The sequence below is a fragment of the Loxodonta africana genome, chromosome 10 (assembly GCF_030014295.1).
Source record: "Loxodonta africana isolate mLoxAfr1 chromosome 10, mLoxAfr1.hap2, whole genome shotgun sequence".
NCBI lineage: Eukaryota > Metazoa > Chordata > Mammalia > Proboscidea > Elephantidae > Loxodonta > Loxodonta africana.
This window is the reverse complement of record NC_087351.1, coordinates 108,196,714-108,222,385: the sequence shown is the minus strand read 5'-3', so window position 1 is coordinate 108,222,385 and position 25,672 is coordinate 108,196,714. Positions and strand designations below refer to the sequence as shown.

General features: G+C 41.8%; 1 protein-coding gene across 4 annotated transcripts in view; it reads left to right on the top strand.

Annotated features, from left to right (window-relative positions):
- DICER1 (dicer 1, ribonuclease III) overlaps nucleotides 1-25,190 on the top strand; it is a 72,735-nt gene extending 47,545 nt beyond the window's left edge. For all 4 annotated transcript variants that reach the window (XM_064292914.1, XM_023546538.2, XM_023546537.2 and 1 more), the window contains 18 exons: nucleotides 437-679; nucleotides 1,296-1,450; nucleotides 3,774-3,906; nucleotides 4,684-4,759; nucleotides 5,561-5,700; nucleotides 6,274-6,453; nucleotides 6,683-6,896; nucleotides 7,104-7,257; nucleotides 8,218-8,400; nucleotides 8,657-8,762; nucleotides 9,322-9,497; nucleotides 10,835-11,603; nucleotides 15,175-15,330; nucleotides 18,497-19,391; nucleotides 21,274-21,542; nucleotides 24,162-24,324; nucleotides 24,417-24,492; nucleotides 24,858-25,190. In XM_064292914.1, coding sequence (XP_064148984.1) covers nucleotides 437-679; nucleotides 1,296-1,450; nucleotides 3,774-3,906; nucleotides 4,684-4,759; nucleotides 5,561-5,700; nucleotides 6,274-6,453; nucleotides 6,683-6,896; nucleotides 7,104-7,257; nucleotides 8,218-8,400; nucleotides 8,657-8,762; nucleotides 9,322-9,497; nucleotides 10,835-11,603; nucleotides 15,175-15,330; nucleotides 18,497-19,391; nucleotides 21,274-21,542; nucleotides 24,162-24,324; nucleotides 24,417-24,492; nucleotides 24,858-25,023 — 4,254 coding nt within the window. In that variant the 3' untranslated portion in view covers nucleotides 25,024-25,190. The remainder of the gene's footprint in view (nucleotides 1-436; nucleotides 680-1,295; nucleotides 1,451-3,773; nucleotides 3,907-4,683; nucleotides 4,760-5,560; nucleotides 5,701-6,273; nucleotides 6,454-6,682; nucleotides 6,897-7,103; nucleotides 7,258-8,217; nucleotides 8,401-8,656; nucleotides 8,763-9,321; nucleotides 9,498-10,834; nucleotides 11,604-15,174; nucleotides 15,331-18,496; nucleotides 19,392-21,273; nucleotides 21,543-24,161; nucleotides 24,325-24,416; nucleotides 24,493-24,857) is intronic.
- Nucleotides 25,191-25,672: the final 482 nt, after the last annotated feature.

Here is a 25,672-nt window from a genome sequence, read left to right as displayed (position 1 = left end):
TGCTGCACCACTGTCACAACTATCTATGTCCCAAAGTTTTACGTCACCCCAAGCAGAAACCCAGTAACCCTTCAGCAGTAACTCTGACCCGTCTTCGCTCCAGCTCCACGGATCAACTCTAGCCTCTTTGCAGCAAGGCATTTTGATTTTTAAGCCACCTTCAGTTAAAAACCACTGTCATTAAGTTGAAGTTTTCTTGGTCCGTGTGTCCATGTATCCCGAATTTTTCTGTGTTATTGTCATCTTTAGCCTGGCCTTAACAAATTAGCATGTTTGGATTATGTGTCAGAAATGACAGTTGTCACTTATTTTTACTCTTATTTTTTTTGGAAATTAATTGACGTGTTACTGTGAAGTCTGTAATGCTAATGATTGTGAAGAAATTTAGATATATTTCTGAGCATTGCTTTTCTTGGTTAATTTGTTTTTCCCCCAGGTACTTAGGAAATTTCGAGCGCATGAGACCAACCTGCTTATTGCGACAAGTATTGTAGAAGAAGGTGTTGATATTCCAAAATGCAACTTGGTAGTTCGTTTTGATTTGCCCACTGAATATCGATCCTATGTTCAATCTAAGGGAAGAGCAAGAGCCCCGATCTCTAATTATATAATGTTAGCAGATACAGACAAAATAAAAAGTTTTGAAGAAGACCTTAAAACCTACAAAGCTATTGAAAAGGTAAGAGCCAAAAGGAAATACGGCATCTTTAAGTTATCATTCTTTGTGTGCATAGGAGTAGATGAAAACAGGTTTGTCTACAGAGAACAGTTTTAATGGGGGGCCCGCAATGTGTATATTATAAAGTGCAGTTGGGAGTGATCCAGACGAAGACCCAGCAATATTTTACAAGGTGTTTGAAAGCATACAATAAAATAGTAGTGAAATAGTCATGTGGATTATTAGGGAAGGTTGCCTGGCAGAGTGTTATGTTATTGGGGACAGTGAAGTGGCTGTTGATTTCTTGAGTTGTGGAGTGTTCTGGGATTGATGACATAGACCCTATTATTCATGAAAGACAATCACACATTTATGTGTGTGTGTGTTGCGCGGAGCGGGGGTCATACAGTATAAGCCTCGTCCCTGTGTGGTAAGTGTCTCCACATGATTGGAGCTGGGAGGGAATCACTGGGAGAAATTTCCTACAGCAGCTGATTCTGGGATATTGAACTGCGTTTAAATGAGGCGGATGTTTCAGGTGAAGAGAACTGTTTCTACAGGCACAGAAGCTGACAAGTAACTTACAGCAGAGAGGGCATTTTTTTCTCATCACAAGTTCTGTTTTTAAAATGTTCAGATCTTGAGAAACAAATGTTCCAAGTCAGCTGATGCTGGTGAGACTGACCTTGAACCTGTTGTAGATGACGACGATGTTTTCCCACCGTATGTGTTGAGGCCCGATGATGGTGGTCCCAGAGTCACGATCAATACTGCCATTGGACACATCAATAGGTGTGGTATCAATCATTTGCGTGGACAGCCTGCCTGTATTGCAGGATTTAATCTAAACCTCTCAGTATCCTGTTGTTGTTTACATTTTACAGTCACCAATCTTTTTGTTTATGGCATGTAATGTTTTGATGAGAGAAGAAAAAGAAGTTGCTTTTTTAATTCTTTTTTTTCCCCCCTTTTGGTCAAAATGTAGAAACTATATTGTGTAGTAATAAATATTTAGTACTCATTAACAAGTCTGACATAATGAAGGCATGTTTATTTTGATTAGATTTAATTTGATAATAGTCACTAATTTTTTTTCTAAATGCTAAAATGTGTTGTTTTGTGCCATAAATGTCAGTTAATGTTGAATTTGTTGTTAGCATTCACGTAAGATTACAATAAATTAATTTGTATTTTGGGGTGTTCTAATTTATCTTGAGCTGGTAATATTTCTAAGAGCTAAGAAAAACACATATCTCGATAAGAATAAATTTCATTTGGAGATCAAAATAAAGGTGCAAATGTAAGATTTTCTCTTCAGTGTTTTATCTCCAAACAATTTCAAACTTTAAAAAGTTGCAAGGATACTATAAAGACCACCCATAAACCCTTCTGTCCTGTAGGGTCACTATGAGTCGGAATCGACTTGACGGCACTGGGACTGGGTATGCCCTTCCCCTAGAGAAACCCATTCAGACGTCACAGGAATGTCCTTCGTAGCAAAAGGATCCATTCCTGGTCACTGGTTGTACCAATTTGTTACATCTCCCTAGTCTCCTGCAAGGAGCCCTGGTTCCTCAACAGTTAAGCGCTTGGCTGCTAACTGTAAGGCTGGCAGCTCGGACCCAGCCAGCTTCTCCAGGGGAGAAGGACTTGGCGATCTGCTTCTGTGAAAGATCACAGCGTAGAAAACCCAGCAGAGCAGTCTGCATTCGACTCAGCGGCCCCAACAGCAGCAGCAGCCGCCTTCTATCTGGAACTGATTTCCTTGACTTTAATGACCTGGAAACTTTTGAACATTACAGGGCCTTCGGTTTGGGGTTATCTGATACTTTCTCATGATTAGACCCAGGCTGTGCGTTTTTGGCCAGCACGTCACTGAGGTGATGCCCTGTTCTCGTTCTACCTCGATGAGTGGCCCGTGATGTCGTTTGTCTGCTCACTGGTGGTGCTCACTTTGATCACGTGAAGAAAGTCCGCTGCTTCCTCTACCCCACAAAGCCGCCTCCCCCCTTATCGTCACTAACGTTTCTCCCTCTTCCCAGGCTCACCCATTGGTCTGAGCCTCTGCTGATGTTTCCTGCTTGAATTAATTATTACGGTGGTGGCTGCTGAATGGTGATTTTCTAGTAACAGTCTTTCTGCATTTATTAGTTGGCAGTCTGCTGTGAAGAGGAACTTTCTCTCCGCTCCATGTATTTATTTGTTTAATTTTTTATTTCCTTGTGAGCTTATGGGCTCATGTTTTATTCAGTAGGTTGTAATCCGTTACTATTGTGTTATTATTATTTTGGTGTTAAAATTGTCCTAGATTTGGCAGTGGGATCCATTTCATGCTAGCTTCTGTGTCTTTTTACCATGTCCCGTTTATTCTCTGAATACTTACTTATTTTATGTCCCAGTAAGATGCCCTAGTCTCAACTCCGACTTCCCTGCCTAGCGCTGGAATTGGCTGTTTCTCCAGCGGCTCTGGTTCCTGGCCCGACAGCCAGGTCCTTACCTGGACCCTGGCTCTCCCCGGCTACCTTCCTGCGGTGCCCTGACGCTCTGCCCGTGCTGCTGCCGGTGGTCTTCCTGCCCTGGTGCCTTCTCGTGTCAGTGCTGTGCTGCCCTTCCACCACCTTCCCAGGCCTTTCCTGTGCCGGCCCTGATGGTTGCTGGCAGATGAGATGATTAAGGAGCAAACATTGACAATATGTTCTCTTTACAGATTCTAAACAGTACTTTCTGCACTGTCCAGTATGGAGCACTAGACACATGTGGCTATTTAAATTTAAATTAAGTTTTAGCTTTAAATAAAATTAAATAAAATGAAAATTCAGTTACTGAGTTAAACTTCAAGCACTTTGAGTGCTCAGTGACTGTGTGTCCTCAGTGGCTGTCTTGTTGGACAGCACAGATACAGAACAGCATCACGGAAGGTTCTGCTGGACAGCACTGTCCACCTTGTTGCAAGTTGGAAACAATCAAGTTCAAACTCTGAGTGTAAACACAGATCCGGTAGGAGGAAAGGGAGACTTGAGAAATCAAACAAACTTTAGATGATGAGTGTCAATACAAGTTTTTGCATCTCTTCCTTCATTGAAGATTCACCATCAGAATTTCTTTTTCTTCACAGATACTGTGCTAGATTACCAAGTGACCCGTTCACTCATCTAGCTCCTAAGTGTAGAACCCGAGAGTTGCCCGATGGTACCTTTTATTCAACTCTTTATCTGCCAATTAACTCACCTCTTCGAGCCTCCATTGTTGTAAGTTAAAAAAAAAAAGAAGTGGTTGTGCCTTTAAAATACGTCGGTGATGGATTGTTTCAGCTTCTCTAAGAGAAGTTATAGTTGGTTTTAAAATCTACTTATGAAAGTAGGTTTATGTTTCTTTTGTAGTAAACTAGGCATTTGAACCTTCAGTAGACTGTGGGACTGACAGACTATCGAACTGGACTAGAGGACCTCTGGGGCACGCTCCAGCTCTCAGTGCATACATTTCTGCCAGGTCATTGAGCTGTGGCTGAGACGCTGACGGTGGCAGAGACCATAGTGGAGCTGCTCTAGGTGATTTGTCGTTGTCGAGTCAGAATTCTGCCTTTCTGGAACTCTGCCTCTGGTCCTCATGCCGGTTTCCGGATACTCCCGGATGACTCATTTCTATTGTGTGTGAAAAGTTGTCCAGTACTACTCAAGTTGCAGTTACATCCCAGTATATCTTCATTTTGTTCTTTTTTTAAAGTCTGTTTGTATTCGTGAGAGTAAAATACGTCAAATTTTTATTGAAATTTGAATCCACAAATTAAAATCTTAGTTGTGACTCGTTTAGTTTTTACTGGGCAGGATTTTTAAAGGTGCATGTTGCAAATATGGAGATTGGGATTTTTAAAAATTTGTTGGTATTTTTCAAAATAAAGAACTTCGTTCTGCTTAGTTGAACTTTTAAGATATTGGGGCAGAGATTTGGTAGATGTTTAATATTGTGCTGGTTATATAGTTACAACTATGTGCATATACAACACAAAGGTTTCCTTGTACTTCCAGGGTCCACCAATGAGCTGCGTACGCCTGGCTGAAAGAGTTGTAGCTCTTATTTGCTGTGAAAAACTGCACAAAATAGGTGAGGGTGTTTGAGAAGCATATGCAAATAAAAACAAATTATTTCCCACAGCTTAACTCCAGGCAGTGGTAGTTATTGCTCCCTTGGCCGACCTCTTCCAAATACATAAAGGTCTTTTCTTAACTGTTGACTCATGAACACTTGTGTCACTGTGAATGTGCCAATCCCTCACATTAGTCTTTACTAGTTTACAAATTATTACTTTTCTCATGGAAAGACTCATTTTCTGTTGCCTTTAGAATTAGAGGTGTTGTTATATGCTGTTTCCTGTTTAGATGTTTTTATTTTTTAATCTTAGAAGGAGTTTTTACTCCTGCTCATATTTAGTATCTGAATGTCAAAAAAGACTTTGCGTGAAGTACTGTATCTGATTACATTCACATTATTAAAAGCAAAGGCGCTCCCAAGTATGTGGAATATCTAGGGGAGGCAAATGCGTAGGAACAGGAAGTAGATTGGTGGGCACCATGGTCTGGGTGGGGGCAGTGGGAGGGAGTCCATGCTGAGTGGGGCGTAGAGTTTCTGTTTGGGGTGATGCGAAAGTTCTGGAAATAGATGATGGTGATAGTTGCACAGCATGGTGAATGTAATTAATACCACTGAACCGTATACTTCAGAAGTGATTAAAATGGCAAATTTTATGTTCTATAAATTTTTACCCTTATTCTTTAAAATCCAGAAAAAAAGTAAAGGTGCTTTAGTTTTCTGTACTCTTCCACTTTGATCTTAACATGGTGCTTTCCTGGATTATTTACTAACTAAGGAAAATCTGAATTGTTTATGTTAATTTGTGTTTCTTAGGTGAACTGGATGACCATTTGATGCCAGTAGGGAAAGAGACTGTTAAATATGAAGAAGAGCTTGATCTACATGACGAAGAAGAAACCAGCGTTCCAGGAAGACCAGGTTCCACGAAACGAAGGCAGTGCTACCCAAAAGCAGTTAGTATTGATTAGGACGAGTGGAACACTAGCCTTTTCTGGCTTTTTATTTCCAGCTACCTCAAGTCTAGGTCCCTCTGCTCAGCTTCCCAGACCCTTGTAGTTTGGCCCTCTCAGGGCCTCAGCTCCTTCCCCTCACAGCTTCTCAGAACAGCCCCTTCACTTTGGTGCTGTACTGATTTTCTCACCTCGGTGCTACTGTGGTTGTCCTCAGAGATTCTGGGACTCATCCGTCTGATCCCACCCAGAGTTTATTTCATTTAGAGAGACTTTTTTTGTTCCATTCACTTTAGTGTTAAGATTCTTACTTTATTTATGAATGGGCCTAAGACAGAAGAGGACTCCTATGACAAAACAGGCAAGTGGAAGGATGTCCTCTCAAGGTCAGGGGCACTCCAGGAGGTGGAAGCGCTAGTGTGTGTCGAGGGTTAGGATGTGGGCTACTGGGAGGGGAGATGAGTGATTTCAGTGAACATGTCAGCTTTTAGGAAAACCAGGAATAAATTTGTTTTCTTGACAGCGCCTGGAGAGAGGCTGTTATATTCGAGCTTGACCCTTAGTTTTTCTTCCCAGATTCCAGAATGTTTGAGGGATAGTTATCCCAAACCCGACCAACCCTGTTACCTGTATGTGATAGGCATGGTTTTAACGACCCCTTTACCTGATGAACTCAACTTTAGAAGGCGGAAGCTCTATCCCCCGGAGGATACCACGAGATGTTTTGGAATATTGACAGCCAAACCCATACCTCAGGTAGGCAAGTGATGAAGACCATTTATGTTAAAAGTATCTTGCTTTCAAAAAAGGAAAAAGAAAACCATTTAGGAGTAGATGCCTTTTGTTACCTCATTATGTTTAATACTTTAAAATCAAGGTCTCCTTTCTCCCCTTGATAGAAAGTGTTATTTCTCTTCTGAAGTTATGTTTATAATGAGTAAAGTACCCATTAACCTTGGGGGGCGCTTTTTCTCTTTCTGTGAAGATTCCGCACTTTCCCGTGTACACACGCTCTGGAGAGGTTACCATAGCTATTGAGCTGAAGAAATCTGGCTTCACGTTGTCTCTACAAATGCTTGAGTTGATTACAAGACTTCACCAGTATATATTCTCACATATTCTTCGGCTTGAAAAACCTGCACTAGAATTTAAACCTACAGACGCTGATTCAGCATACTGTGTTCTACCTCTTAATGTTGGTAAGAAGGACCCAGACTTCGGTGCTCACTGATCCTCACTAAAAAATGAAAGTTTGGCTTTGTCATTAGCTTATTTTATATACTACAAGATGCTCTTTGTCCAGGGTAACTCTGAAGTAGACAAGTAAATGAACATACAGCTGAAGTAAGAATCTTATCTGTATCATTATATTGTAACAAGCTAAAGCGTTTATTTTCTTCCCTAAGTTAATGACTCCAGCACTTTGGACATTGACTTTAAATTCATGGAAGATATAGAGAAATCTGAAGCTCGCATAGGCATTCCCAGTACAAAATACTCAAAAGAAACACCCTTTGTTTTTAAATTAGAAGATTACCAGGATGCAGTTATCATTCCAAGGTGGGTGTTTGAATGGAAAGGAAAATGGTGGTGATACGTTGTTTGAAAAGATTCACTTGTTCACCTGGGAATGTAGGCAAGCCGTGACTTTGCCGTTGACATTACTAGGAGAGAATAGAGGTGTCTCCCTGCACCTTGGGCCTCTTCTCTCCTGTTCACTTGCTTCAAAAACAAAACCTAAAACACTGCAGGAGAAGGGAGTCTGCTTTGGGAAGGTCAGGTAATCCAAGTTACATCGATGTTTTCTTCTGAAAATCTCCATCCTTTTCATCTCCAAAGTTGTCTTATAGGATTCGATCATAGATAATTGTTTTATTTCTAAAATTCCATTGCGAGGAATAGTGTTACTAACCCTCAATGAAAACAGTAAACCAGGATGCTTTTTTTCTTGTGAAAATTTAGGGAATGGAGTTTCTGGGCAATGAAATTAAACACAGGCACTTCTCAAAGAATTAGAAGAGTGGCTGGGATTCAGTCTTTCTTGATTTTTGCACCTCGAAGTCATTGTTTTAAATGTTATTGAGCTATCACTATTGTAGACGGCACAATAATACGTTTTACGTGACAGGTGTCTTTCACGGTTAGTATTAGGTACACGGTATTTACTCAGTTACTTGGTGATTGGAAATTTGTTATACTGTTTATATTGATGAAATTAAGAAATATTTAAAGGTGCCATCTAGCTTCTGTGTATTCAGAATACAGACACTTAGAACAAGAAGCCTAGTGATACAGGAGGGGAGAATAGTCAGTTTTTACTTGATAAAAATATAGTTCTTACTGTCTCCAGTCCACCTGAGATATCTTCTTTGGAATTGAAATTTTCATTCATGTTATATTTATTTTTAACCTTTTAAACCCTTACTCTCAAATAATAATTTTCATTTCCATATTAAAAACAGCTGTGTTTTGAGAGTAGTTGATTTAAACCAAAAAGTAACTCTTTTTTTTTTTTTTCAGATATCGCAATTTTGATCAGCCTCATCGATTTTATGTAGCTGATGTGTACACTGATCTTACCCCACTCAGCAAATTTCCTTCCCCTGAGTATGAAACTTTTGCAGAATATTATAAAACAAAGTACAACCTTGACCTGACCAATCTCAACCAGCCACTGCTGGATGTGGACCACACATCTTCCAGGTAAGGAAGGACCTTTGCAGGTGGCATGTAGGTTCACCCGAGACAGTCTTTCCGGAGGACAGAGGTACAGGCAAAAGGCTCACCCTCTGGAACCCAGGAGGTTGTTTGCACACAGAATTGCCTGAGGTGGGGCTGGGGGGGCCTGCAGTTCAAAGGAGCCCTTAGGTGATTTGTAGGCACACTGAGGTTAGCACTGCTGCAGGAGTGTGTTTTTAGTTTTGTTTGATAAAATAAAATTATTTTGAAATCTTTATAGACTTAACCTTTTGACTCCTCGCCATTTGAATCAGAAGGGGAAAGCCCTTCCTCTAAGCAGTGCTGAGAAGAGGAAAGCCAAGTGGGAAAGCCTGCAGAATAAACAGGTAACCAGTGAGTTGTCACCAGCAAAACTTAATATTTTTAAAGATACGTTTAAATTTTATATGATCAAGTGAACTGAGCAATGTGTGAAGTTTTGAAAATTTACCTAGCCCTTAGATTTTGTTTTGTTTTCTTTTAATCAACATTGTGTTGAATTTTATTTGAATGTGTTTTTGGTAACTCTTGAGCATTTTGTTTTTATACTAAGTCCGTGGCGTCCTGGTAATCTTCTAATTTAAAAACAAAGGGTGTTTTTTTTTGAGTGCTGTGTACTGGGAGTTCCTACGCGAGCCTCAGATTTCACTGTATCTTCCGTGAATTTGAAGTCAACGTCCGGGGGGTAGATAGTTTTTTTATACTATCCCTAAATTGTTTTTGTAAATTGTAGGGTAAATCTCATTTGGCCGTAAAGGTTATTTTTAATTTTTTTTTTACAATTAGATGCCACTAGTATTTAACATTTTTTTCTTTATCCGTAAGTAAAATCGGTCTTTAATTTTCTTTTTCACTCTTTCGTGTGCGTGTGCTTATTTACCTATCTGCTTTTTTCCTTACTCAAAGATACTGGTTCCAGAACTTTGTGCCATCCATCCAATCCCAGCATCACTGTGGAGAAAAGCAGTCTGTCTCCCCAGCATACTCTATCGCCTTCACTGCCTTTTGACTGCAGAGGAGCTAAGAGCCCAGACGGCCAGCGATGCCGGCGTGGGAGTCAGATCGCTTCCTGCAGATTTTAGGTGAGTCTCTGCTGGCAGCCAGGAGCCCTGCTGGTGCAGTGGTTAAGCGTTTGGCTATTAACCAAAAGGTCGGCAGTTTGAGTCTGCTCCTTCAAAGCCCTATGGGGCAGTCCTACAGGGTCATGCTACGAGTCGGAATCAACTTGATAGCAATGGATTTGATTTTTGGTTTTGGTGCTGGCAGCCAGAAAGAACACGTGTCATGAAATCCTATTTGCATGAGAACCAAGTTAAAATTTTAATTTTATGTAAAATAATTATTAAAAAGTGAGAAAGAAAGCACGGATGTCTAGTACATGAAATAAATGCATTGTTTGACCGCTCAGTGAAAGTCTATGTTCTCATCATCAAGTTCTGCGTTCTTTTCAAGTCACGGAGGGACATGAGTCCCTGAGGTCAAAAATAATCATTCCTTCTTCAGTGCAGATGGTTGGCGTGAGAGTGAGAACAGTCCTTAAAAACCGAATGTGTGTTAAGAAGTGATGGCCTCACCTAGGTCTTAGTCTTCATTGTTTTCTTCCCACTAGTAGTGGCTGCATTCTAAGGAAATTACTTGCTTTAGTAGCTGCTCAAATTAATTGTGGTCATCTAGTTGGCAAGACCAAAACGATCCTAGAGCTTAAAGGAACTTTGAAATATAAATAATAATAACGATCACTGTATTTATGGAGTGCTACTACATTGTCAAACACTGGTTTAAATGCAATTACATCGCCTACCAAAAAAAAAAAAATTCATTGCCTTTGAGTGGCTTCCAACTCATAGCGACCCTATAGGACACAATAGAGCTGCCCCATAGGATTTTCAAGGAGGGGCTGATGGATTTGAACTGCTGACCTTGCGGTTAGCAGCCAAGCTCTTAACCACTGAGCTACCAGGGCTCCTAAATGCTGTAGTGTGTGTTAACTCACTTAATCCTTAGGACAGTTCTACAAGGTAGAAATTGTTATTGCCCTTATTTTCGAGTGCAGAGGCTGAGGCATCCGAGAAATTCTATAAATTGCCCAAAGTTACCCAGCCAGTTAACTGGAGCACCTGGGATTCCGGCCCAGGCAGCCTGGGGCTCCAGGTCCTGCAGGTGGGCTCCAAGCTCCGTGATCTTTAACCACTGCAGTCTGCTTTAGGGCAAGGGATTAGAGCAGTGCAGTAAATAAGGTCCCACGCCACGGTTTGCACTGCGCAGAACTCCAAACAGTGTTGATTTCTGGCTTGGAAGCTTGTTTCCCTTCTAAAGTAGGAGTCTAGTTATAGAGAGCTTCATTTTTTAGTTCAGATTTCCCTTGCTTTGAGCCTAGCCCTTTTGAAGGATCTGAAAAGTTATCCAAATGTCTTTGCAGATACCCCAACTTAGACTTCGGGTGGAAAAAATCTATCGACGGAAAATCTTTCATCTCAATTTCTAACTCTTCTTCAGCTGAAAATGACAATTACTGTAAGCACAGCACAACCGTAGTCCCTGAACGTGCTGCACATCAAGGTGCTAACAGAACCTCCTCTCTAGAGAATCACGACCAAATGTCTGTGAACTGCAGAGCGTCACTCAGCGAGTCACCTGGAAAGCTCCAAACTGAAGTTTCAACAGATCTTACAGCAATTAATGGTCTTTCTTACAATAAAAATCTTGCCAATGGCAGTTACGATTTAGCTAACAGAGACTTTTGCCAAGGAAATCAGCTGAATTACTACAAGCAGGAAATACCTGTACAACCAACTACCTCATATCCCATTCAGAATTTATACAATTATGAGAACCAGCCCAAGCCCAGCGATGAATGTACTCTACTGAGTAATAAATACTTTGATGGAAATGCTAACAAATCTACCTCAGATGGAAGTCCCGTGGCGGCCATGATGCCTGTTGGAGCACTCAAGGGCAGGATGGATTCCAAGCAGAGCCCTTCTGTTGGGTATTCCTCAAGGACTCTTGGCCCAAATCCTGGACTTATTCTTCAGGCTTTGACCCTTTCGAATGCTAGTGATGGATTTAACCTGGAGCGGCTTGAAATGCTTGGTGACTCCTTTTTAAAGCACGCCATCACCACGTATCTATTTTGCACTTATCCTGATGCTCACGAGGGCCGCCTTTCATACATGAGAAGCAAAAAGGTAAGAAGTAACCAACCGTTCTTTGATTTTGAGCAGTTAAAAGTCATCATTCACTGTGCCTGGAAGTGGTTCAAAGTGTTGGATTTTTAAGCTCAGAGCGTGGGAAAGTCTTACCCCAGAGATCGCCACACCAGATAAGCACAGCTGTTCCATCTCTCTCAGGGCCGGCCGCAGCCTGAGGCGTAAGTGCCTAGCAGTGGACAGGAATCTGCTTTTCAGCCATGAAGCGCGCAAGCTTTGGGGTTAGCCAATCTATGTGTGCCTTATTTACTGATAGAAATCTTGTTCAAATAAAACTTTGTGTATGTGTGTGCCTACTAGGTGCTGAGGGGGTTGTAAAGAAATACGAGACATGGTCGAGTTTTTGCTGTACTTGGGTGAAGCATTTATTTGGGAGAATACTGTCTTGACATGCAGACATGGCTGAGACACAGGTCTGTGTTGAAGAGCTTGTGTTCAGGGTTTTGGAGAGTCGGGAGGGGAAGAATAACAGACCTTCACCTTGCTGGTCTCACCGAATGGGGATGACACTCGGGTTCTCAGGGAGTAGTACCTGCTAGCCCGAAGGAAGGTAGATCCTTCAACTTAGTTGTAGAATTAAGACTTAAAGAAGAAAGTCAATGAAGGCAGAGTTTTTAAAAGGCAGTAAAAGAGGTGTCACAAGGCAGCAGGCACTCATTTGAGGAGTCACCTACAAAGCTGCTAATCACCGTGAGCACTCAAAAGAAAGGACTATCGCGTGTGATCAGGGAAGGCACTAATGGAAGAGGCGAGTGTGCAGAGCATGTTGGCACTCAGTGCGTAAACTGGGGCCCAGTCAGAAGTGTGGAAATACCTGAGGAAAGACTCGAAATGGCAAGAGGGTGAAGCTGTATTGCAAGCTGGGGTGGTAGGTTAAAGAGTGTGGTAAGCACTGTTGAAGGAACTTTGATCAAGGGACTATTAATAGTAATAAAAATGGTATTTTTCAAATGAGTGCAGTCTTGGTCGAAAAGCAAAACCAAACCAAGCTGAGATCTCAGCTGGCCTTCGAAGAAGCCTAAGCTTATGCAGAAAATAGGACCCAACTAGTGTTCAGGTGCCGAGGAAGGGACCGGGTGAGCGGTGTTCCAGGAGAAATAACGTTTTTAGTTAACACTAACAAAGTGCTTGCTTTAACCTGGCACTATTTCAGTCACGTTACGTATATTACCTAATTTCATTCTCATTCTAGTCCTGTGAGGTGTATACTTTATTACCTGCATTTTATAGATGAGGACACTGAGGCAGGAGAAGTTAACTTGCCCAAGGTAACCTGGTAAGTAAGTGGCAGTGCTGGGATTGAACCCAGAAAACCTGGCATTAGAGATCTCGCTCCTCACCATTATACTGATCTGCTTCCATATGGGGGCCCTGGTGGCACAGCAGTTTAGAGCTCAGGCTGCCAACCAAAAGGTTGGCAGTTTGGAACCGCCAGCTGCTCTTTGGAAATCCTATGGGGCAGTTCTACTCTGTCATATAGGTAATACCAGACCCCTCTACTGAGCATGTTAACAGCCATCTTATCAGTGAGCCTCTGAGGGGTAGATATTTTGTGTCCCCATTTTGTAGCTGGCAGTTTAGTCATCTTGTGTAAGGTATCTGGCTGGTCTGGGCAGAGTCAGGAGTGTGTCTGAAGATAGGCCCACAGTCTTTCTCCCCTCTGCTGCCTGCCAGTGTGGTCTGAGACAGAGAGACTGGTCTTTGGGGTAGTGGTGGGTGGATGGAAACGTAGGAGGTCAGGATGAGGGTTTTGAGACCTTGTGGACTGTCAAGTGGAAATGTTCAGTGAAGTGTTCAGGAAATTGAGAATTTAGGACTCAGATACACTTTGGGAGTAGTCTTCTTTAAAGGCGATAATTGAAGCTCTGAGAGCATATGAGATTTCCAAGGGATGGTTGTGGGAAGAAAATATTAGAGGCTGAGAATGAGTATAAAGTAAGAAATAGTATACCCTGTGGAGCCTTGGAGGCACAGTGGTTAAGAGTTTGGCTGCTAACCAAAAGGTCAGCGGTTCGAATCCACCAGCCTCTCCTTGGAAGCCCTATGGGGCAGTTCTACTCTGTCTCACAGGGCTGCTATGATTCAGAATCATCTCTGTGGCATTGGGTTTGGTTTGGTTTTATTGGGAAAGGAAGAAATTATTTTATATTACAAACACCCATCCATTTTTTCTGCCGACAAACCTTTGACTGTTCATTTCCTGCAGAACTAATTATAGCTCCCTCAGCCTGTATTTGTGGCCCTTCAGCTTGCGCACTCACACCCCACAGGGCTCTTCTGTCCCAACCAGGTGCGAGCCCATCAGCGCCCACCGCCCTCCTCTGTGTTCCGCTGATGTTCCTTCTGGAAGAATGTTCTCCCATTGCCACTTGCTGAATGCTGCCTGTCCCAGATCTTGCCTCATCTGAGTCCCTTACTTAGTCTTTCTTCCCGTCCTGTCCTGCCAACCCTCTGTCGACTTTGAATGTGACCTCTTTTGATTCCACTTCCGCTTTTTCCTTTCGTTGGCATCTGCCATGCTTTGTTCACGTAGTACGAAGAAGGAAACTAGCATTTATGAAAACTGTTGCGTTTCAGGCAGCGTGGGAAAGCACTGTGGCCCGCAACGAGTATGGTATGTAGACGCCTCTTCCCTGCCAGCTGTGTGGCCCGCCAGGGCTGGGACTCCGTCTTGTGGACTTTATTGTCTTGGGGTGCCTGACCGAGTACGATTCACATGGTGGGCGATTGTTAAGTAGTAGCTGAGTTATGTGGGAAAAGGCTCACGGAGTACTTTAAGGAACCCAGTTTTTAGGAAATGAATATGAGGTTGACAATTCTAGACCCTGGCTTCCAAGTGAAAACTAGACAGAAGTGCGGTGATTTGAGCAAATTAGAGAGAAGACAGGCATTAGGAAAAACAAACGGACCAGAGGGTAGAAAATGAAGCTGTTTTATTGATGTAAGACAAAGTTCCTCTTTATTACCTTTTAAACCATTTTAAAATGGTTGAACAAAAATATCTTGAAATGCCATCCAAAACAAAAGAAATATGTGAGAGAACTTTACAATTGAAATCATATTTGTGGCTTGGATTCTAGGAATTTAAAACTGTTTTAGCTCTGATCAGTGCAAGTTTTCACTTTATAGCATTTTTGTTTTTTTTCCTTTATTTTACCAGGAGTATTCTGATGTCCTGACTTTTTATAAAAAAGGGAGTCTTTTTTCTTCTAATAGTCCCGATTAGTACTTTATGCCACCAGCTTGTGTTTCAAAAGTTCGAAATTGGCTGTTTCTTCTGGCTTATTGATAAGAAATTTGTGTATTTACATACATCAGTTTTCTGTGACCTGCATTTTATATTCAGGAATCTTCATGTAACTAGAGTAAACAGTCTAGCATGCTTGGGAATTTGATATTCTTCTATGTGAACGGATAGAAAAACTGTGTAACTCTTCTAACTGGTGGCCAGTTACAGGAACACTTAGCTGAGGCTATGCTGACACGGCTTGTGTGAATCCCAACAGTGATCACCTGTGGATAAGTGTTTTATGAATGTTTTCTGCTAAAGGTCAGCAACTGTAACCTGTATCGCCTTGGAAAGAAGAAGGGACTGCCCAGCCGCATGGTGGTGTCCATATTCGATCCCCCTGTCAATTGGCTTCCCCCCGGTTACGTAGTAAATCAAGACAAAAGTAACACAGACAAATGGGAAAAAGATGAAATGGTAAGTTTTTGGTAACTGGGAGACTTTCTTAATACCTTAAAAATGTTCATGATTTCGGTGAGGGGAGGATCTTGTCTCCCTTCCGTGGGGTGTGCACAGCAGAGTTAGATGTGCTTCGTTAACCCGGTGAGCAGACTGGCTGCTCACGGCCTGAAGAGCCAGCGTTTGAATTTTGATGGAGGAGGGTTTCTATTTCTATTATTTTCCTTTTCCAGACGTAGAAGAGCAAAACCCCTTAGCATTTCACTTTGCTGTGATGTCATTAGTTTGTCATAGGTGCTTAGTCTGTTCAGTGAAATGACTTTTCAGTGACTCCCGACCCAGTCTGCGTGAAAGAACTCATCTCAGTGAACCCTTGCACTTGCAGCTCAGGGTTTTCTGGGTTAGGACTATTTCTCCTCTCGTGTAAATAAAGGTTATAGTTTTCTGGAAATCATTTAAATCTTGCCAGTGACTTCTGAAGACTCCAGATACCAGCACCAGCTGCTTCATTTTGTCTTGTCTCCAAGGCCACCAGAGGGCACCCCGGAGGGCCTCTAGCAGTAAGCGCAGTCGGTGGGGTTGCCTGGGAAGAACTCCAGCGCCTCTACCTAACGTTAAAGTCACAGTTTCATTTCCTGGAGATGTATTTTGCGTTAGTGATAAACTGGCACGTTGTTACTTGATGCCAACAATGATAGCACCATTTCTCTCCTAGGTTATATTTTCTAAACATTCATTCTCTTCATGGCTTCTTGTTTTACAGCACTTGTAGCCGAGATAGCTGCCTTACATATTTCCGGTAGCATACGCTGTGCCTGTATTCTGATTTTTACCTATTTACTGAGTGTATTTTTAGCTCAGGGAGTATTTGGCTTATTACAGAAATTGAACTTTTCTGCAAATTGTGTCAGAAATCACTATACTTGCAGGACACTTAGATAAACCTTAAAGAAAAATGTATAGATTTTGAGAGCTTTAGAGAAAATGATGCATTTTTACAAAAAAAATTCCAGTGACAACTATCCTGCTTCATAAATATTTTCTCAGAGTACATTTGACACTTTTGTTATTGTTAATTGTAGCTTAAAGGTGACATTGCTATGTCATTTTGATACTTTTTTTGAAGATACAGTGCAAGGTTATTTTCCTTAACATTTCTGATGACTTGGCACTTTGGTTCTTGTAATACATTAAAAATACTTTTCAGATTTTCATTTAATAATTTAGGCTTATATTGAAATTAGGCCCTTCCATTATATTGGAAAGAATACCAGGTGTTTTTGGCTTGTTCCATTCCTGTCTGTCTACCTTGCTTCTGCCCCTCAGGAGACAGATGTAAGTGAAAGCTTATAATTCTGGTAAAAGGACTGAGCTGAAGGTCAGAGAAAAGGGTTTGTGTGAAACTTTTTTTTTTAAAGAGCTTAAAGTGCCCTTGGAAGCCGTTGAATAAGGTAGAGGAACCCCATATTTTGCAGATGAAGAAACTGAAACCGGAGGCGTTAAAGGACTTTCGTCCAAGAGCATACAGCTTATTAGTGATAAAACCCAGTCCTTATTTTTTGTTTGCTGGTTTTTGCACTCTGCCAGTTTTAGCTTATGGTTACATTTACTAAAGGCATATGTAAAGATTTTAAAGAATTTTTTTGAAAAATTATGCAGCCTTTTTTTTTTTTTTTTTAATTGCAATTTGTCCTTTTTTTGGTCTTAAGGACCAAACAGTGGTAAAAAAACATCTCATAGTACCTTGGAAAAATACAGATTTTTTTAGCAGGAAATGCCTTGTTTGATCAGTGACTACTAATGGAGTTCTATGTTCAGGAATTATTACTTTTAAAAATTGTATTTATTTATACCCCAGCTTGTTTGTCTACAAAGAATGAGGTAAGTCTTGCTAGGTTGGGTGATTTGCCATTCTCCAGAGCAGGGACAGGGCAAAGTGATACCAAAGATGTTTTTTTAGTTCTTGGAACCCTCTTGGAGGTCTGTCTTTTGGTGCTCTTCTTTGTTCTTGAAAAAGTTTTATAAACTTTTTTATTAAAAAAAAAAATGTAAAGGTATATAGTTCTAGATATGTGGGTTGGCTCACTTCTATTTATTTCTTTTCAAACAAATATACTAACTTTTTTGAGTCTGGTTTAATGGAATATCTGCCATATTTAAAAAATGCTTGACAGAAAGTTTGAAAACTTTTTGTCAGAATACTCTGGAAGGTTATCGTAATCAAAATTGAAGCACACCCCCTACGTTTCTCCCTAGTGTTTTTTTTTTTTTTTGCACAACAGAAACTTGCCATCTTTCTAGCATTGCTAAGAAGTCGGAGCATTAGTGGATCCTAGCCTGTTATTAAGGCTGTCATTCACAAATAAGCTTTTGCCAAAGAAATTGGAATTAGCAAAGATCTTCTGACAGAAATTGGGTTGTTGTGTTTCATGTTAGTCTAAATTTTCTTCTGTTTTTGTCAGTTAGGCCATAATCTGTTAGCCCCATTACTGAGCTCAGGGTAGAGGGGAGGAGAATGATTTCTCAGGTTCATACCTTAGCTCAGTGACCACATTTGTTTTTCAAGCAACGCAATTTAGTTTTACATTGTAGCAAATGTACTTTGAAGTGGAAATACGGATAAAACTTCATTATAAAACTTTATTGTATATTTTTTAAAGTTAGGTTTTAAAATAATTTTAACCTGTTTTCATATTTTAGTTAATTGCAAAGAATGCTTTTCCTATATCTGGAATTCTATTTTATTAATTTGAAAATCATCTTAAAAAATCGGGTCACCACGTTGTCAGCTTTGTCGGTGAAATGGAAGATCTCGGTGATCGGAGTATGAGTACTTTTATTGTCGGTCCTGCCAGAGCTGGAATTCTGAGCCCAAGTTTTGCACTGTGGGCATTAATTTTAACTTTATATCCATGTACCAAATTTTTAAGTTAAAGCTTTGTAGTGGATAAAGGTCATTTTATAACTTAGAAAATGAACATTCAAAGAACATGTTTTACTTTGTTTATATGATTAAATAACTTATTTATGTTAATTGAAAACAAATGGCCATGATTTTAAAGTTGCCTTTTAGTATTTGTGGTTGTCATTTGAAATTATCCATAACCCTTGCTTTTATTGAGTTTCAAACCCTTTTAAAAACAGCAGTTATGTCTCCCCTCCTTCCCATTCCCCCTCATTTCAGACAAAAGACTGCGTGTTGGCTAATGGCAAACTGGAGGACGACTATGAGGAGGAGGAAGAGGAGGAGGAGGAAGAGGACCTGATGTGGAGGGCTCCCAAGGAGGAGGCCGATTACGAAGATGACTTCCTGGAGTACGATCAGGAGCATATCAGATTTATAGATAACATGTTAATGGGATCAGGAGCTTTCGTAAAGAAAATTTCTCTGTCTCCTTTTTCAACCACTGACTCTGCGTATGAATGGAAAATGCCCAAAAAATCCTCCTTAGGTGGTATGCCATTTTCATCAGACTTTGAGGATTTTGACTATAGCTCTTGGGATGCAATGTGCTACCTGGATCCTAGCAAAGCTGTTGAAGAGGATGACTTTGTGGTGGGGTTCTGGAATCCATCAGAAGAAAACTGTGGTGTTGACACAGGAAAGCAGTCCATCTCTTACGACCTGCACACAGAGCAGTGCATTGCAGACAAAAGCATAGCCGACTGCGTGGAAGCCCTGCTGGGCTGCTATTTAACCAGCTGTGGCGAGAGGGCCGCTCAGCTTTTCCTCTGCTCATTGGGGCTGAAGGTGCTCCCGGTAATTAAAAGGGCTGATCGGGAAAATGCCGGACGCTCTGCTAGGGAGAATTCCAACAGCCAACAAAAGAACCTTTCAGTGAGCTGTGCTGTCCCTTCGGGGGCCAGCGCGCGCACTTCTGTATTGAAAGACCTGGAATATGGTTGTTTGAAGATCCCGCCGCGGTGCATGTTCGATCATCCAGATGCAGATAAAACACTGAATCACCTTATATCGGGTTTTGAAAATTTTGAAAAGAAAATCAACTACAGTTTTAAGAATAAGGCTTACCTTCTGCAGGCATTTACCCATGCCTCCTACCACTACAACACTATTACTGGTAAGGAGCCCAGGACCAGCCTCACTTCTCTGAGCAGGAGACCTGTGCTAATCGCGCCCTCCCGGCCTTGTGGAAAGTGATCTGTGCATGCACCTGCGTGCTGCTGAATTTTCAGGGGGCGGGGGGAGAAAAGAACAAAGAAAGAATCCTTTAGCTTCCTCATCTTTTGGGGAGCAGCGACTCCTTAACTTGGGCAGTTGGGAGTACAGCTGTCTTATATGCAGGGGAACCTGTGAGCTGGATGGAACTCAGCGGGACGGCCTTGTTTTTCCAGGTCTTGCAAGTTTTCCTCCTTTGACAGGTGCACTCTTACCACTTTTCTCCCACTGTCTACTAGTGGACAGTACTTGAGTTTTCCTTCTCTGACAGGTTTCCGCCTCACACAGGTTCTGGCTTTCGCGGGTTTCACTGTACTTGCGTACACGTCATTTTATATCCTTCATACTTAAACGTGAGCCTTAGGGTCGTGGCGTGTTTCCTTTCCCACTTGATCCTCCCGTCCAGATGTCTTTCTCGTGCCCATTCAGTGCTGCTTTGGGGGTCTCGATTTCTCCCTGTACTCCGCATGCATTTCCACACCCTTTTATGGTTCTTCCGGGGCAAAAAGGCCTCTCACTTCAGGTCTTTTTCAATCTAAAGGTGACAGAGTAAAAGAAGTTTTCGTGGGAAGGCCTTGTTGCTTTTGCTCTGACTTGGCTGTCTGTCGTCTACTTGTTGCTGTGTCTTTTCCCTCCTTGGTCTGTTAGGCTCCTGACCCCACTGGATTAGGAGGGAGAGCAGACGTGGGAAACCACCTTCAGCTTTGGTGTGTGAAGCACAGCTCGAGTTGGTGTTTTTGTTTTCTGTGTCACAGTAGTACGTGCCTAAGTCCAGAATCCAAAAGCAAAGTAGCAAGTTTTATTTAGTGCTTCCTAGTTGGTATAATGAGAATGATTCCGGTTAAGATGATCAGGAAAATGAAAAAGCAAAAAATTGTCTGACTCTGCACGAGAAAGACTGGTGCAACTGAAGACCGTTCTTCTTCAAGGAGAAGAAATGATAGTGGTTTTCTGATACACTGTACTGGAAGTTTTGAGACCTGTGCTGTGGTTCTAGCCTCTCTCAGCCCCTGCCTGCTGCCTCTTTGGGTGTTCATCTGTTCTTGCCTCAGTTTCCTCAGCTGAGTGGATTCTTGTTAATCACTGTGAGAAAACAGAGGTGTTGGTTGGTTAGCACTGTTACCTTCCCATTTTGGCTGTGATTTCTGCTGAGGTCTTTGCTCACTTCCACAACTCTTCTTTCGCAGTCTCTTGGTATTATGTGTCAAATTCAGCCTTTCAGCTGAAGTTGGGAGGGTCTTCCTTTCCTGACTGTCATCCTGTGTGACATGTAACCCAGAAGTGGCGAGGAGCAGTATCATATTCCAGAGCGTGAGTGAGACAGCGTGTAATGATGGCAGCGGAGCATGGCGTGTGGGGGGTGTGTGCGCGCAGGATCTGGCTGGGCTGAAGTGATGATGTGTGGTGGCGACGCTAGCTGAGTGCCCGAGCACCTGCCTGGGCAGCACAGCGCCAGAGGACAAGGGTCAGTGATAATGATATCATCTGGGAAATGGTGTTTCTTAACAAGCATCGGTCTTTTGGCCACTTAAAAGATTTTATGACCCCAATTTATATATAAGAAATATGCTTACTTTGCCATTAAAATTTAATTTCCAGAGGCTTTGTCAAAAACGATGACAAAGAGTGTGATTTGTTAAATCATGTTGTCCTTAAGGAATACATGTGAGCATGGATCCAGCATTTTAGGTGGGTTTTGGGCTCCGAGCTTCGTGTCAGTCACGTGCAAGTAAGCAGTATAAATGGTGTACAAGCTCATGGCTCCACTTTGGGCCCTCTCCCAGATTGTTACCAGCGCTTAGAATTCCTGGGAGATGCGATTTTGGACTACCTCATAACCAAGCACCTTTATGAAGACCCACGGCAGCACTCCCCAGGGGTCCTGACTGACCTGCGGTCTGCTCTGGTCAACAACACCATCTTTGCATCGCTGGCTGTAAAGTATGACTACCACAAGTACTTTAAAGCCGTGTCTCCCGAGCTGTTCCACGTCATCGATGATTTTGTGCAGTTTCAGCTCGAGAAGAACGAAATGCAAGGAATGGATTCCGAGGTTAGTGCCACTAACGAGTCAGGTGGACTAGGTGTTTAAAATATGCCACCCGACTAGGGTTCTCGGTAGGTGCGGAGTCTGACTGCAGAGCTCTCCAGAGGCACAGCCGAAGGCCTGCCAGGGCTGTGGACTCTGGCACGTGGGATGCTCTCTGGGGAGGGCTGCGGATGGACCACAGCCTCTGGGTAGGCTGCTTCACCATGGAGCACCCACACTATTGTACACGCGGTCATTCAAGTGGCGATAAGGAGCTGGGGGTTCCAGTTACTCCACTGTTACCAGTCCGATTAGGTCTCCCTCTGTGCAGTTCCAAAATGGCAAAGGAATGCCACTCCTCCCCCCCGGGTAGCTTTATCCTTCACAAAACCCCTGTGTGTTTTCCTTTTTTTTTCTTTCCTTTTTTAATGGATCAGCAGAATTTGCTACTATCTCAGGTAAGCATTCACAGTGTACATTCTGCTTCTACTGGAGATGGGAAGATCTCATTTGAAAACCAAACATTGAAATTTTTAACCATTGGAATTTGGGAGACTTCTCCTGTTAAGTTCAGCCAACGGTTCTTTGGTGATGGAGCTAATTCTAATGTGTTTGGGAACTGTTTTGAATTTTTTGTAGGAAAGGCTATTGCTTAGATCTTTCCAGTCTCCTCTAATCCCTCACTAACATTCATCTGCATACCTGTGTGCCCCAGGGGAGCACTCCCATTTCTTATTCTTCTTATCCTAATTCATTTTTTTATTTTTATAGATTTCTTAAAAGGAGTCGAGGAATTTATTCATAACCGTTAGCTGCTTTGTTTTTTCTTTCATTTGTACCTTTTCTCTCTTTTTTAATTGTGCCAAGTCATTGTGGAAGAGTAAAGGATTTCCTTGACTTTTTCTGAGAAAAATTAAGAGTCTAGGTTTTGAAGTGATCTTAAGTGTAGCCAGAAGGCAGAGTATCCAGCCCTGTGAGCCGTCCAGAGCATGTGCTGAAGGGAGACCAGTAGGCAGTGTTCCCGCCCTCTGCAGACTCCTCCAAGATGGACGACGTGAGCTCTTGAGCTGGAGCACAGCTAGCAGTGAGGCTGGGCCCTAGAGCCATCTCATATGGATTCCAGTATTATTTCTAGTCTTATTCTTTTCTAGAAACATGCAAGCTTAGAATTTGAGGAGTTAGCTAAAATTAGATCCAAGTCCTCTTTTGAGGCCAGTAGGGCATACTGGTTGTGTTAGTTTTTGTTCATTTTCCTCCCCTTTGTTTATATAAACACATGTGTAGAAGTTACAAAAACTGATGGGGAATGTCATGGACTGGCTTTTCTAACATACCAGCTATTTGATGTTGAGAAAGCCCGTCTACTTCTCTAGGCCTCAGTTTCCTCATGTGCAAAGGAAAGAATGAAACTTGAAACATTTTAAACTTCTGTTTTAGCTCAAAATCGTGTTACATGAACAATACATGTCCTGTTTTTCTAGTAGTCAGCATTATAAATATATAGAGTTTTGAGTGGCTAAACAGTCTATTTAGAAATTACTTTTTTCCCCTTTCCCTGTATTTCTGTTACGTAGTAATTCAGGTTTATTTTAGAAAAAAATGGAAAATACAAATAAGCAAAAAGAAAAGTTAGCCAAATATTCTACCCCAGAAATAACTGACATCACCATTTGGGATGTATCTCTTGCTAATGTATATAGACATATAAAATATAAAGTGGAATTATATCATGCGTGGGGGACTGGAACCTGTTGTTTTCGGTTCGTATATTGCGGCTGACTTTCCACATGTTGTTGATTGGCACCGTGATTTCTAACAGCCCCATGCTAGGCAGTGTGTGCCTGTACTGTAAGTTGTGTAAAGAGCCCTTTGTGGCTGGATGTTTCTGTTGTTTTTAGCTAATTAGGCTTTTAATAAATATGAACGTGATCAATATGCCTGTATGTCCAGTTACCTCCTTAACTAGAGATAGAATTGCTGCGTCAGAATTATAAACGTTGGGAAGGCTTCTGCTACATACATCAGGATTTATTAATTTATTAACCCTATGTGTCATGTACTCTATTATAGTGAACCTGTAGTAAAGTGGTTTTAATGACAAGGGGGTGCATAGGAAAATATCTTCCAGATAGAGCTTCCCTGCCAGAAAAGTAGAGATGTGGTCTTCTTCTGCCAGACTGTACTGACGAGCCTTCTGTTCACCCTGCCAGCCTGCTGGGTCGGGGGCACCTGTTTCATTATGCACTTCTTTGACTACTAGTGAGTTACTAGGTGTTTTTTTTTTTTTTTTTTTAATACACTTATTGACTATTTCCAATTCTGTGTTAAAGTTGGTTTTTGTTTTTATTTAGAAGTAACCTTTTTTTCTGTTGCTGGGTGTAGAATACTAAATGGAGAGGGATTTTTGTCTTTGCCTTGAGAAGTTTGGAAAAAAAACTTGATTTAAAACTAAACTAATGTTTGTGAAGAATCTGTTACAGTGCTTGGGGTATAGCAGGCCGGCCCTAAGTGGTTGGTGTTGATTCCTTTGTGGAAAAAAAAGGAGATAATAACAAAAGCCGTGTCCAAGAAAAGAAACACCCCTCGGAGAACTGCCTTTAAAATGGCCTTTTTGCTTCGGAGTAACTTTTCTCTCTGTAATAGCTTAGGAGATCTGAGGAGGATGAAGAGAAGGAAGAGGACATTGAAGTTCCGAAGGCCATGGGGGATATTTTTGAGTCGCTTGCTGGTGCCATTTATATGGATAGCGGGATGTCACTGGAGCTGGTTTGGCAGGTGTACTATCCTATGATGCGGCCACTGATAGGTATTGTGGGCTCCCCTTCCAAAGAAATGAAAACCTCGATTACAGTCTGCTTCAAGGCTGTTATTCACACTGTTCTTTCATTTTGATTACAGAAAAATTCTCTGCAAATGTGCCCCGTTCCCCTGTGCGAGAATTGCTAGAAATGGAACCAGAAACGGCCAAGTTTAGGTAAGGCCAAAGGTGCATGGGAAAAAAATGAACTTACATTAGAACAAGGCGGGGAGAAGTTCTCCAAGATTCCATAGACAAAGGATTCTGAAAAATATTTACACTGCCGTATGCCCTCATACAGATTTCCATTTGTCGGCTGATGCATTTTTCATTTTCCTTTCTGTTTTGATAAAGTAAGGCTGAATTGCAGAAGAAACAGCAGCCCCGTCTGTTGGTGGCGAGCGCTAAGTCATCAGGCACATTTCCTTCGTGTGTTGTCAGTTGTACGTGGGCCTCTCGGCTGAGAGTGCCTACTAACTGCTGATTGACAATCATAATAAATACTTCTGACTCCTAATTCAAGCTGTGTGGGTGTTTTACAGCCCAGCTGAGAGAACGTACGACGGGAAGGTCAGAGTCACGGTGGAAGTCGTAGGAAAGGGCAAGTTTAAAGGCGTTGGCCGAAGTTACAGGATCGCCAAGTCTGCTGCAGCCAGAAGAGCCCTACGAAGCCTCAAAGCTAATCAACCTCAGGTCCCCAACAGCTGAAGCCCCTTTTCAAAAGGAAAAACACAACAGAATTAAGGGGAAAATATTTCAGTGGCAAAGGGTGATTTTTACAGTCAACATTGAGCAGAATGAATTGAAGACAGAATCTAAAATTTGTTTGATAACAAGATAGCTAACTGAATAAAACATTTACCGTATGTATAAAATTCTGGGAACTAATTGTAGTTTTAGTTTTTTGCGCAGACACAATCTTGTGTTCTTTCCTCACCTCTGCTTTCTTTAAATCACAAGAGTGCTTTAATGGTGACATTAGCAAGTGTTAAAATAATTATGGACAGGTTTTTATTTGTTATTGTGTGTTTTCATTATTTTTATTTTTAGTTTAATTTTGGTCTGCATTGCTTAGTGTTAGAAGGCCAGGGAGCTTAAACCTGAAACAGTCCCTAGGTTTCTGTAGACTCTTCCTAACAGCCCTCAGTTAGCGCAGTAGTGCCAGCCCCACAATGGCTGGTAAGCCGGATTGAATGAAGTGGTTTGCAAAAGGAGGAGAGTGCCAGCGTGGTCTCTTTCCTTCCACGTTCCAGTGGGAGATGCTGTCTGCAGGTACTGTTGACAGTAAGGGACAGATGTTTTCATTTAACATTGGCTGGCGTGTTGGTGAATCAAGTTTTAATTTTCTGATGCCACG